This window comes from Eptatretus burgeri, chromosome 6 (assembly GCF_056783735.1).
Source record: "Eptatretus burgeri isolate ZD-2024b chromosome 6, Ebu_testis_v1, whole genome shotgun sequence".
Taxonomy (NCBI): domain Eukaryota; kingdom Metazoa; phylum Chordata; class Myxini; order Myxiniformes; family Myxinidae; genus Eptatretus; species Eptatretus burgeri.
In genome coordinates, this window is record NC_140966.1 from 46219442 (window position 1) to 46232994 (window position 13553).

At 40.5% G+C, this 13553-nt stretch overlaps 1 protein-coding gene across 2 annotated transcripts in view; it reads left to right on the plus strand.

The window, feature by feature from the left end:
• The window catches only part of LOC147024686 (uroplakin-1b-like), a 39739-nt gene extending 28268 nt beyond the window's left edge, over positions 1 to 11471 (plus strand). For both annotated transcript variants that reach the window (XM_085884837.1, XM_085884836.1), the window contains exons 7-9: positions 6579 to 6662; positions 9959 to 9999; positions 11281 to 11471. In XM_085884837.1, coding sequence (XP_085740963.1) covers positions 6579 to 6662; positions 9959 to 9999; positions 11281 to 11290 — 135 coding nt within the window. In that variant the 3' untranslated portion in view covers positions 11291 to 11471. The remainder of the gene's footprint in view (positions 1 to 6578; positions 6663 to 9958; positions 10000 to 11280) is intronic.
• Positions 11472 to 13553: the final 2082 nt, after the last annotated feature.

A 13553-nucleotide genomic window follows, 5' to 3' on the forward strand; every position in this document is an offset into this window, starting at 1 on the left:
CCAAGTGGAGGCATTTGCAAATGGTACATCTGTGCTGTCAAATGAAGAACAAGGAAAGTTATCATGAGTATCAGACTTGTCCAGTATTCCATGAAGGAGATACTTTTCGGGAGTACAAAAAATACAATCTGCCGCAAAGATATATTAAAAATTAAATAGATCATGCAATTCAGGTTTTCCCAGCCAATTTCAATCAACTTACTACCTTGCTTATTCAATTATATGTGAAAATGAATGCTCCTTTATATCATCACTCAACGAGCAAAAAAGATTCATTCAATATCATCAGTTGAGCATTCGTTAGACTTTTAATCTCAGTCAGTTGCAAAATTTGTACATTCCAATGGAAATCGTCAGTAAGTTCATTCAATTTTGTCACAACCAATAGGAAGAGGTTGATCAATAATCAGTTTCCTCAATCGGCATACATTTGTCACATTTTTGCATTCGATTCTCTGGTAGGTGTTTTCAAATTTAAAAAATTTATTTACCGATAAGAGCAGATATGCCTGTTCTGAGGATAGTTCATTTCTGGAGTCATTCTTGGAAAAGGTACACTTCGTTCACAAGCCAATTTTGAAAATAAGGATGGCTGTCCATGGTTATTCCAGGAGAGTATCCAACATAGATAAGGAGAGGCTAATTGAAGGTTACAAAACAACAACACCGACTAGCTTGAACTGGCTGATACTCTAGGAATCAAGCAATCCATTGCAAGGTCAATTGTGGCTACATATTTGCGCACTGGTTGTCATGAAAAGTTACCAACAGGAGGAGCACATAACACCAAAGTTGATCAAGAGATGCGAGATGAGGTACAGCGGATACTGGATATAAACCCTCTGTTGATTCTTTAAAAAAAAGATCAAGGCTGACCTACAAGATGCCCTGCCAGACAAACCAACCAGCTGTGTCTCCCAGCAGCATTGCTCGAACTCTTGATGGCATGCTGATGACAATTAAACTGACAGAGGATGTGCCTGATGTCCGAAGCTCTCCTCGTGTACTGACATGTGCATCGCGACTACGCTCAATGGTTCTTAAAACATGTAGTTGTTGCCCACTGTGTCTACATTGTTGAAACAGACTATAACATTTGGAGGAGACGTTCCTTCTGCAGAGCATGGGCAATGTGGACGGAACTGCAACGTAACCTTTGCTGTTTCTGTGGAGATTGGGCTGGTACATCACTGCATAGCTTTTGAGACCGTTACGAGAGAAAGATTTGAGGAGTTTATTGCAGACACAGCCCATGAGTGTGAGAATATGTTCCCTGCATATGAGCCCGTTTATAAACACACCAAAAAAAAAAAAAAACGAGAAATAAATGATTTAAATTTCGAAAAATGATGATGAAAAAAGAAAGATGAAATTGGCTATATTCTTATTTGAATACTCCTGTATATCATCATTATTATATCATGTATACATATTTGAGGCTCATGGACGAGCTAGAGTTAGCACAATGAATGGATCAGGACACAACAAGACAAAAGGAACAGTTGAGAGATGGAGGAAACACCAACAGCAGAGTTGAAGGCCAAGATCGAGGCAGAAATGGACAGACAATGGGTGTAGGGAGGCATTGGGGGCAGGAGAGGATCTGTGGGGTGGACAAGATGGACACAGAATGACACAGAAGGAAACTCTCAGGAGCGGAAAAAACTGAGAAGGTGGAAGGAGGAAAGATTGGGGTGAGGTTGGGGGGGGGGGTTAACAATGGGAGAAAAGATCATGGTTTGGGATTGGAGGTGATCTGAGATGGTGGTGAACAGCTGTGTTGAAGTCCTGGAGGGAAGAATGAGATTGAAGAGGATGTGGAAGTTGGTTCCACATTTTGGTAAAAAAAGAAGAAAAAAAAAGAGGAATGAATGAGTGGAGGTGAGCAGTGATCCTGGATTTAGGTGGTTTAACCAGAAGGGGGTTGATGGTGAACCATGTGAGCCCTGCAGAAACCTGGGGAAAGCAAAGTACAGAAAGAGTAGAGGATGCAAGACCAAAAAAGAGGTGGTAGAAGACACTGACCTGTCTGTGATGGTGAAATGATAGGCCCATAGACTAAGTTTCATGGCAGGACATTCCAATAATATTGAAGGCCTTGGTTTCCATGGCATCAAGCTGAGCAAGGTGTGAGGTAGGGGAGCCGGCCCAAAGGGGAGAGCAATACCACATCAAGCTGCGGTTGAAGGTCATGTAGGTGGATAGGCGTTCAGGTGTGCCAAGGAAGAACTTTGCATGACAGAGCACTTTTGAAATGTGGTGTTACCAAGAAAGATCCTGGTTGATATTGAGACCCTGGAGTTTGAATGACTGAACTTCCTCAAGACGATTGTTAAGAAAGTAGGTAGTTGGGGGGGGGGGAGTGTTTCCAGACAGCCATTTTGGAAAGAGATAGTGGGATTGTGAAGGTCTGAAGAGAGGGACAAGATTGAGCACCCAAACTGGCCAAGATTGGGCACCCAGACTACCTGAAATAGCATGTAATCCACAAGACACATTCACTGGAGGTGAATAATACATCAAACATCAAGAAAGGTATTGGCTGCAGAAAATAGAAAAAAAAATTACCAAAAATTAATAAACTATCCATCCATAATTTCCGGAATATTATGCCATGTACTGTACGGGACACCGTGGTTCCAAAGTGAATTAACCCTTTCAAACTGATGTCAACAACAATATTACATTGATAGCATGAATATGATGGATTTGTCAACTGTTCTTAGGCTTTTGACAAGGTAAAGTATTTCACACATGTACAGGTAGTGTTGAATGAACGTTTTAGCACCGTAAAAATATATAATAGTTTTTGACTTGCATCATGGCATACCGGATTAAAATACCGCTGGGGTTATGGCAGAGGTAAGATACTGAAATTCCCAATATTGACAAAATGTAATTGTAAATTTGTGGTAGTTTAACATAGTTTACTCCAATAATCGTGTTCAGCCAAGGTTTCCACATTGAAATGAGCTTTCTCGGATCCATCGGTCAGCTTGTGGGTTCTGTCGGCCTCCATGACATCCTTGAAACTGTATATGCTTCAAATGCTGTTGGATACATGACGATTGCGAAGTCTGTATCAAGTGCATTCATGGGACCACTTCTTGATAGACACAGCCCTCAATCCTGTATTGTATACAATAGGTGTTCAGAATTCCAGGACTCAAGGGAAACAAGAGTATGGAGACATCAGAAAACACTACTACATTAGACAGTGACGAAGCTCAAGAAGCAAGTGGTACCCTGTTGCAAACTGGACAAGACTGGGCACCCAAACTACCTGAAATAGCATGTAATCCACAAGACACATTCACTGGAGGTGATGGAGTTCAATAACTGAACAATATAACCACAGATCACTTGTCAGAAGAAAAAAAAACTCTGCTATATCAAACACTACTGAGTGAGGATATTTCTGTAGAGTTAGTTTGTAAAGAGAATACCCTTGAGAAAATCAACAAAAAGCTTGTGAGAGAGAAGCAGGCACCTAGTCATCTTCGCACTGAATCTCCTCGGCTTCAGTGCGTGGAGATGACTGACACACCACAAGTTCATAAAAGCAGAACGTCGAGGAAATTATCATCTAAGTTTACATCTCCAATCTGTGAATGAAATTCTGCCTTTTTTCATTGCCTTGGACACAACTTCGATGTAAAGTCAGCTTACGTCAACTTGCAACTTGTGCAACATGTTGAAAAAAAGAGCATGCAGATGTTTACAAGCGCTTTGAAGCTGGACACCATGTACTTTGGAGAAGTGATCGCTCTTTGGGCTGACTCATGTTCAGATCTTCTTATTGACCAAGTTTTGATGAGAAGCATTAACACAACAGGTGGTTTTGACAAGAGGATCTGGAATGTCAGAATCCCGACGAGTTCAAGGAGATACTTGTTACACTAGCTTGTGCAGACATTCACAATGCAATGCAGCAGTTCATTGACACCGAGTTATATACTTGAAGTGACCAACATGAAGACGATACACAAGCAAGAAAATCAAAGGATAAAGACATATCAACATTGAGGTCTTTCCTCCAGGATAGAAATCTGTTTCCAAAAGATCCAGTCCGATGGAACATGGCAACTGGAGTGAGAGCAGGAGAGGAGGAGGAGATTGGGACCATACTCTGTGCAGAGCGTTGGTGCTGCTTGAGCAGTCTCCTTGGCTATTGGACACAATCCTGGACGGGTCACCACTCCGACACAGTATGCCAGCAAGCTGGCACTCATTTTGCCGACCTCGGAAGGATGACAGGCTGAGTTAACCCCACCTGGTATTAATTCAACAGCTGAGCGGGATTTGAACTCAGGACCTTAGGATCCCAAGTCCACCAATCTAACCATTAAGTCAACATCAGGCATAGTGACAGCAGATACATGTATAAATGTTGATAAATCAAAAGAAGTTGGCCTCAATGTCATGAAGAAAATTTATTCGAAAAATGTACTGAACCACACGTTTACGAATGAAAACCAGGCAGTAACTATCAGTATAAAGACAACAATGAAGGTAGATGGGGACTCAGTACAGGAGGACCACTAACTCTTGGTCCAACGTCAGACGACAGCAGCTAATGGACTATTTGATGACGTCTGATATTTTCTCTCCGTAACTGTACTTAATAACTCTATGCTGTTTGACACCTCAGAGAGCCACAAAAGCTAGTACTTGTGGATGCAATCTGGGCTCTGAGGTTTGGAGATGCCACTGCCATCTGAAGAGGAGGTACAGCGTGTTTTTGATGGTAGTTCTCTGTTGCAGTGCATACCATGGTCACAAGGATTCAGTTTTGCATCGATGTGCAATTTGTATTGTACGTAGAGTGTCACTACAAAGTACTCTAACCCTGTAGTTGTGTTTGATGGATACTCAGTGGGCCTATCAAAAAAGGACACAGCACACCTGAGACGCCATGGTGGAGCAGTTAAACCAGAAGTTAAATCTACAGAGGATATGCATCACATCAAAGGAGGAGCAGTTTCTGGCAAACACTACAAACTAATAACTCAGTGAAAAGAGGGAAGAAAAGGGATGTAAGACATGACTATATGCTACTGTTGATGCAAACCTGCTGATTGTTCAATCTGCAATATCATCTGCAAAAGAAGGTGTGACTGTATTAGTAGGGGAGGACACAAATCTGCTTGTGTTCCTCTGCTACCACACAGACCTCAGCTCCAATTACATTTTCTTTAAATCCGAGTCCAAACAATCCATTCCGAAGAAAAAGCGACGATGGAATATAAAGTTGATAAAGCAGAAACTTCGGCCTGAAATCTGTCGCTTGCTTCCATTTGCGCATGTCATAACAGGATGTGTTACCACATCTCGTATGCTTGAAATTGGCAAGGGTATGGCACTGAAGAAACTTGGAAGTGATCCTAATTTCAGGTACCAAGCTGAAGTGTTTACCACAAAAGCATCAAAGGAAGAAGTTGTCAGAGAAAGAGGAAATACTTCTTGATCGGTACAGCGGTACTTCCAGTGAAGGTTTGGATGTTTTGAGGTGCAGAAAATGTTGTAGTAAATTCGTGACGAACACTACCTTTGTCCAGGTTCACATCTTCCTTCCAAATTCTGCAGGAGCAAGCTACCAGGGTCAGTGTACATATCTGCAAGTCCAGCAGTGGATTGCTCAGGATGGGAATTTCATCCCATAGGAACGGATTTGGGTCACTGCCAAGGACAAGCTTCATCCTTTCCGCACTCACTTGCCTCTAGCCCCCAATAACTTACTCAAGGTTATCAGACCGTATAATTGTAAAACACAGTGACACCAAACCTTGTAACTAAGAAACATTGCTCGCAGTGTTCAGTTGGATTGTGGAGACTATTGTAGTGTCAGCTGTTCCAATGCATCTTTTGTAGTTCAAGGCGACCTTCATGAGGATACATAAATGATCCCAAATTATTTTGAAATTACCTGAGATGATCTGGCAGTCATGAGAGACCATTATGTATACCTTAATTTGGGATTTTGAGAACATTTAACGTTGCAGTAACACCGGTAGAAGTCTTGCTTGGTGAAAATCTCCCATATGGCGGGTATAGAGACACCTAAGTTTATCAATGTTCCACCAGGTGGATGTTTCTAGATTTTTGATATGTTATGTACCATTGATTAGTGATTATAAAACCAGTCAAATCATATATTTTGCAATTTGTTTGAGGTTACCCTATTTTACGCCATAGATAAACTGGACGAATACACGATAATGGATACTTCAGTATGAAAGTAACCTCATTATGGGGGAAATAACGGCAGCTGATATAGATGTCATTTGAATGCTCGCGTACGTGCTGTCCCGACCGTGACATATGATACGTGCGCTCAGGGCGACGGGAGGTAGATCTTTAATCACAGGAGACTTGGCAAGCATGGAGCAATACCATACTTTATCCCTTTAAATTTGGTGATGTTTACATGGGTTCTACTGTTTAGTGTATGTGTAAGACACAGATCTTTATTCATTTAAGTTGTTGAAGGTGTAGAAAACAAGTACAACCGATTCAAAGTTATGCCACCAAAGACAGATGCTCATAAGGCACGTCTGCCTTGTTTTTTTTCCTTTCAGGGCTGCCTGCCATTCATTAAGGAACCACTGGATCACATTGCTTACGGCCTTGGTTGGTATGGCTCTTTCATCCTCTGCTGGGAGGTAAGGCAAACAACTATCCGATGAAGTAGTGCAGTAAGGGGCCTTTCCCATATTACACATCTAAAGTGGTGGCTTTGTTGACCGAAATCTTCCTCATATGCCCCTACACCTTAATTGCTCCCATATCCTACTTGCCCCATTCGAACTCTCTTCCCAAATTAACTTCCCTCCCATTCTCAATTTTTCTCAGATTCATTTTTATATCCTAATCTCCAGCTCTCCCTATTTGGAGGCCAATTGCAGCTGACGCCTGCAAACCTACTCCCTTCAATCTATTTACTCAGCCACCCTTCTTGCAATCCCACCTCCCATTTGGACATTTGCCCCAAAGCCTTCATCCACTCCCACTTATTCTCCTTATCCTGCTGCCTTCTTTACACTTGTTAAAAATGTTAATGCTGCCAAAGAAAATGTTAATGGAAACAGATACTCATGTCTGAGAAACATAAAACCTTTATCGTTGCTCATATCCAAATAGATATGAAAATATAGATATATATTTTTTTTAAATCAAAGAAACAGGGAAAGAAGAACTGGAAAATAATGGTATTATGTTATTGCATCATGCATCGTGTTATCAAATGAACAAACAGCTTGAGTTTGGATAAAAGGGTCCATGGCGAGTCCACATTGACAGAGCAAAATGAGGTGAACTCACTTGCTGTTACAAACAACATAAAATGGCCCAAGACATGCCAACTTTTTCGATTTAAAAAAAATAGATAAGCAGATAATATTAGCAAAATTATCAAAAAGGGTCACTAATTATAATAAGTAATATAATTAGTGACCCTTTCTGCTGATTATATAATGATTTAGTTAATGGCCTGAAAATTCCCATCTTGTTCTGGGGTCAGCTGCTGAACGTTTTTGTTCCAATTAAGCCTTTCATGAACCACCTGGCCATAACGATCATTCGACTGAAGGTGATTCAGGAAGAAATTTGTCAAATTTTTTTCATGGTACTGGAAATAACTCCCCTCGTCTTTGCAAAAGACACCGTGGCATCTTTAATGATGAGCGGCTAATGCTAGCAGCTGGGATACATATTGTTACGGTTCTAGGAACCGTATGCATACAAACATACAGTTGGCCCGAAGTTAGTGATGCCATTAGTATATGTGTAGATAGATCCCTTCCTTGTGTGTAGTGGGAAGACACGGGGGTGCGCTGCAATGTTTTTTTAGTTAGGTTAATAAATCATTTTCTCCCCTTTTATTTTATCCCCCCTCTTATTGGAACTACATAACAGTACCTTCCTCTCGCTTGCTACTCTCGATGGGCTGGACAAGCGCTTCCACCGCTTACTCGCCGACTCAGAGACTCGTTTTTCCAAGGCAAAATCTCCACGCTTGCTGTAGTAGTTCCTTCTCGACGGGTCCAGACAAGCCGTGGAGAGGGCGGTCCTTGCCGGTGCCTGGTCGAAACCCCGCCCAGAAAGGGTGGACCACACGAAGGCCCTGTCCAATCAGGATGTACGATGACGTCGGCTTCGCCATGGCTCCACCGGCTAGTTCCGTGATCTATAAAATACGAAGCAATCCTCAGAGTAGGGTGTTATGGGATGAAAAGGAGTTTGTGGTTGGATTTGAGAGAAAGAAAGGAAGGAGTTGGATTTGGAAGTTCTTCGGCTTGGTTGGTTCGTGTTCGGTGGGTTCGTTGGTTGGTTGGTATATATATATATATATATATATATATATATATATATATATACATACATATATATATACATACACATATATATATATATATATATATATATATATGTATGTATATATATATATATATATATGTATATATATATATATATATATATATATATATATATATGTATATATATATATATATGTATATATATATGTATATATATGTATATATATATATATATGTATATATATATATATATATATATATATATATATATGTATATATATATATATATGTATATATATATATATATGTATATATGTATATATATATATATATGTATATATATATATATATATATATATATATATATATATATATATATATATATATATATATATATATATATATATATATATATATATATATATATATATATATATATATATATATATATATATATATATATATATATATATATATATATATATATATATATATATATATATATATATATATATATATATATATATATATATATATATATATATATAGCCTGGTGTGTTGGCGCAGTGGTTAGGGCAGCGGCTTGGGATCCAAAAGGTCCTGAGTTCAAGCCCCATTGGGCCACTGAATTAATACACCAGGGGGTTAACTCAGCCTGTCATCCTTCCGAGGTCGGCGTAATGAGTACCAGTATACTGGGCCAGTGTATACCCCGGTTAAAATAGGTGTACCATATCCCTGTGTCGTAAGAGGCGACCAGGGTTGCGTCAGGAAGGGCATCCGGCGTAAAACATGTGCCAAATCACTATGCGGATCATACGGATGATCCACTGTGGCGACCCCTAACGGGAGCAGCCGAAAGAAGAAGAAATATATATATATATATATATATATATATATATATATATATATATATATATATATATATATATATATATATAATGTTTGTATGCTCCAAAATACAGCCAAAACGGAACACAGTTGCACAAAAATTTTAGGGCCACCTTACTCACCATTCGCCTGTGTGCAGTATCAAATTTCGTTCAAATCGGGCAACAAAAAAAATATGAAAAAAATCAATTCCCGATTCAGTCAAGTTCTCTTCACGTGTATTCATTACACGTGTATTCATTCATGACATGTATTCATTACATTACGGAATTATCTGTGAGTGGCGGCCTACAATTCTGGGGAGCCTGGTGGGAATCGACGTAAATTCCACCACCTAGTGGTCGTTCTCGCCGCCAGACCCCGGCCCGCAACAATATCTTTAAGTCCATCCGAGGGGTGGCACACTGATGCGATGACACGTATCACCTCTTAACTGTTATGGAGTCATGAATGCATGAGCCATACTCACACTTGCTGCAAAGATGCAGTTGTGGGAAACTGTGCTAGTCGGTGATGCCATCGGTTTTGAACATCAGTCTTGAAATGGGCTGACTCGATGTTTCGTCTGGGTTTGAAACCAGCTGTAGTGCAGCTGCTGCATAATCAGGGAAAAGCAAGTAAAAACAGACAGACAGTGGTGAAAACATAACCTCTGTCCACCTTCAGTGGCAGAGGTAATAAAGAATGTTACAAGTCATTATAAATGTCTGAATTTTTGTGTAATCATTAATGTTATTTTGTTCTTTCCTCAGTTCATTGTGGTGCTGGGAATGATGTACTTGTACTCAACATTGTAAGTTTGAAGTACACTTCACGATAGCTATTTTGTTAATTTTAACTCTGCACTGCCTTCCTGGCTTCTTCTGGAACACGCATCATGTCAGGAAAAAAAAAATCAACATTTTAAGCAAGGATTTCGTACACAGAATGTGGATCGATGAGCTCAAGATGGCAAACATCATTCATCTAAAAAATTTTAATCACTATCTAGGAGGTATTACTACAGTTGGCTGGATAAACTAGTCAAAAGAGCCAAAAATTATTTACTTCATTCAAGAATGTTACCATAACTATCAAATGTTACATCACATTTGTGGCGGTGCCCAAAGCTGGCACAAGGAGGTATACAGTGCCGATAGAAAGTCGACACCCCCTTTGAGAATTTTCACCTTTTGTTGCCTTATAGCCTGGAATTACATTGCATGAAATCAGACTTTTTCCACCTTTATTTACAAATCGTAACCCACAACTTCCAAGTGAAAAACAAATTCGACAAATTTCAGAAAATTCATTGAAAATACAAAACTAGAATATCTTGGTTGGATAAGTGTATCAGGTCGTGAATGGTAAGGCATTCAATATAAGTGAAGAAAGTGGGAAAAAAAACTTTATCGTTAATAAATCGTTGTGGCCTGTTCCGAGTCGATGTAAGGTTGAGCAGGCCAAAAAACATGGCGGCTTCAGGCCCCAGCGAGGTGACCCAGGAAACACATTAAGACCCAGAAAGCAAGGTGGCCGAGGATCGCCTGATGAAGGATGTAATTAAATAAGGCCTTAAATTATCTTCAAAAGGAATGTTTTAATTAACCCAAACACCCAATTTTCACTCTTGCACTTCCTTTACTTGGAGTTTTATTAGTATGCATGCAAAGTTTCAGGCAGCAAGGTTTCATGGTTTTGGAGTTTTGGAGGAGATACACATACATACGAACATAGACATACACTACATTGCCTTTTATTAGAATAGATTAGCAAGTAATATTTGGTGTCGTGATACCACCAAAACTAAAGAGCAGGCATCCACGAAGAACATCAATGTCGTTTTCTCAAATGTTCATTCATTTCTGGTGTCGTACACTGGTGTCATACACTGTGCACCTTGTGGAACTGTTTCTCTCCTTCGTTCTTCACACAATTCTTCCCCATTACTTCAGCCTCTCTGTGTTCACTTCTGGTTCTATATTTTCCTTTCTCACTATTTTATTTAAATATGAAACCTTTCCTTTGTTTACCATATTATCTGTAATGTATCCTTAGTTCTCCCATGTTTCTCATTCAGTGCCTTTCGCCACAGTTCAGTATAGTGAGAAGATGAAGAGAAGTGAGATGGGTGGGAGATGGAAGCACGTCGGAGTGTGAGAATAACAGCAGAGCTCACTCACCAAATGAGACACACTATAGTGGAACAAAGCCTCTTGAGCTCAGGGTTCTGGAATTATATAGATCCTTTTACAATTTTTATTCAATAAAATTGATGGCACTTGTTCTTTGACTACTTTTCAATCACTATGTATATATTGGAACCCTTTGTTTATGTACTTGTGGTCAAGGCTCATGAAAAACTAAAAGATGGGGTTCACACTTTCAGAATAAGAAGATATGACCGAGAGCAAAAGGGGTGACAGGATCACCGAGAGGTACGCACACTCGCCTCTAAGCTGTCTAGCCTGGGTTTGAATCCTGACCAGGCTATAAACTGACATCAGTGTTTCACAGGCAGGGTGATTCATCAATGTGTCCCTCAGATGGACTTTAAACGGACCTCCCATCTGCCAGCATTTGTTGGTGGACGTTAAAAAGATCCCACGGTGACCTTCCTGAAGTGTCGGCAACCTATCGCCGGCACCATGGCCAAATTACATTGGACATTGCGTCAGCGGCGCATCCACAGAGTGCACAACCACACCCTCAGCCAATGATGCTGGTGTTGTGCTGCAAAGGAATGAAGAAGAACCGAGAACAAAAGTAGTTGAGACCGAGTGATCCTCATGCAGGGTGGCATGATCTTGAAAGACTTGCCAAGAAAATCAGAATGAGAGAGAACGAGGAAGGTTTTCACAAAATTCAAAAATAATGAATGATTGAGGATCATGTGGTACAGTATTAGAGCTTAACTTTCAAAACAGCAACAAGGACCAAGCTCAGGAAGTACTCGATTGAGCCTACAGTACATCGTAGTGAAATAGATGGCACAAAGCCATTTGTGGTAAAATACTTGTCAACTATCGACAATGCCAAGAATCAACTCAGCTTCAGCTGGGGTAGAGGTCATCACCCTTTGTGCAGGATTCATGGAATGGCATGAAAATTACTTGTTCATGAGTGATATTGAAAAGATTTGGCCAAGGAATAAAATACCAAACATCTTCCCAAGTCAGTTGTTAATAAAGACCAGTCCAGTGATTTCTGGAGATGAAAAATGCATCGTTAAAGGATCATTATCAAAACAGAGGATAATGCAACAGATAGAGAAAGTTAGGATCTGAGATGACCTGAATATGTAAGGTGTGCAGTGGGTATGGGGTCGTTAGTAAAAGTGCAATACCTTAGCATTGAGAACATGTTTGCATAGTGGAGATCATTTTTCACCTACAACAAAGACTTAGAAGAGGAACCAAGAGCAAAACGAAGTCAGATTGATCTCTTCGGAAAAGGTCAGATCATTTTCAGGAGAATAGTCTGCTGTAATTTAATGGGCCTTTATTTTGGGAAGAAGGGTCCTGGAAGTGTTTGGCTTTGAGAAGCAGTGAAGAATGGCTGCAACAGGCACTGGTGGAATTGACAGACTTCCGCAATCATGAATTGGAAATGAACTATATTGTTGCGGAACTGGCAGTTAACGTTAAACCCCCGACCCAATTTGTGGTGGACGGCGGTCAACACCGCCAGCCAAGAAAGCCGAGCGGTTTTCCTTAGGAGGTAGACACGTTGATCTTCGGAGTTGAGAACGTGTGCGGGAGGGATGGGCGCGGCACTGGCAGAGCGCCAGAGGCACAGATGGATGCACGTGGGGGTTTATACTCGAACCCCATGAAATACACAGACACAGCAGCTTAAAGTGAATGCGGGAATTTCATGACAAAATAAATACTTACAAGGGAATAATGCAAAATGTAATAATGAAACATGAGGTAAATTAAACCGAAAGTCGAGGCGCCTCGACACAGAATTTAATACAGACAAGGAGGAAACTAAATAAAAGAAAATCCTTCCTTTATTCTGGCACTTAGCTTGTCCAGAGATGGTCTCTGTGGAACTTTGGAACTTTTCGGCGCAGACGCGCCGAAAAAAATGGCGCCAAGCAACTTTCTCGCAGCGGGAAAACGTACGTCAGGCGATTCGTGAGCGGCATTCAACACCAAGGCTCAGAGACCTTGTGCAGCTTCTTCGTGCGTCAATCGTCCTCACCGACCCACTGCTTTTCAAAATGGCACCGTCCCCCTTGGTGACATACACGAGGCCACGGGTCTGTCTCTCACAACCCAACCAAGAGCCAATTGCCAACATCTTGCTCAGTACGCCAGCCAATCCGCCTCAGCATGAATACGAGAATCGTTCAGTCTTCTT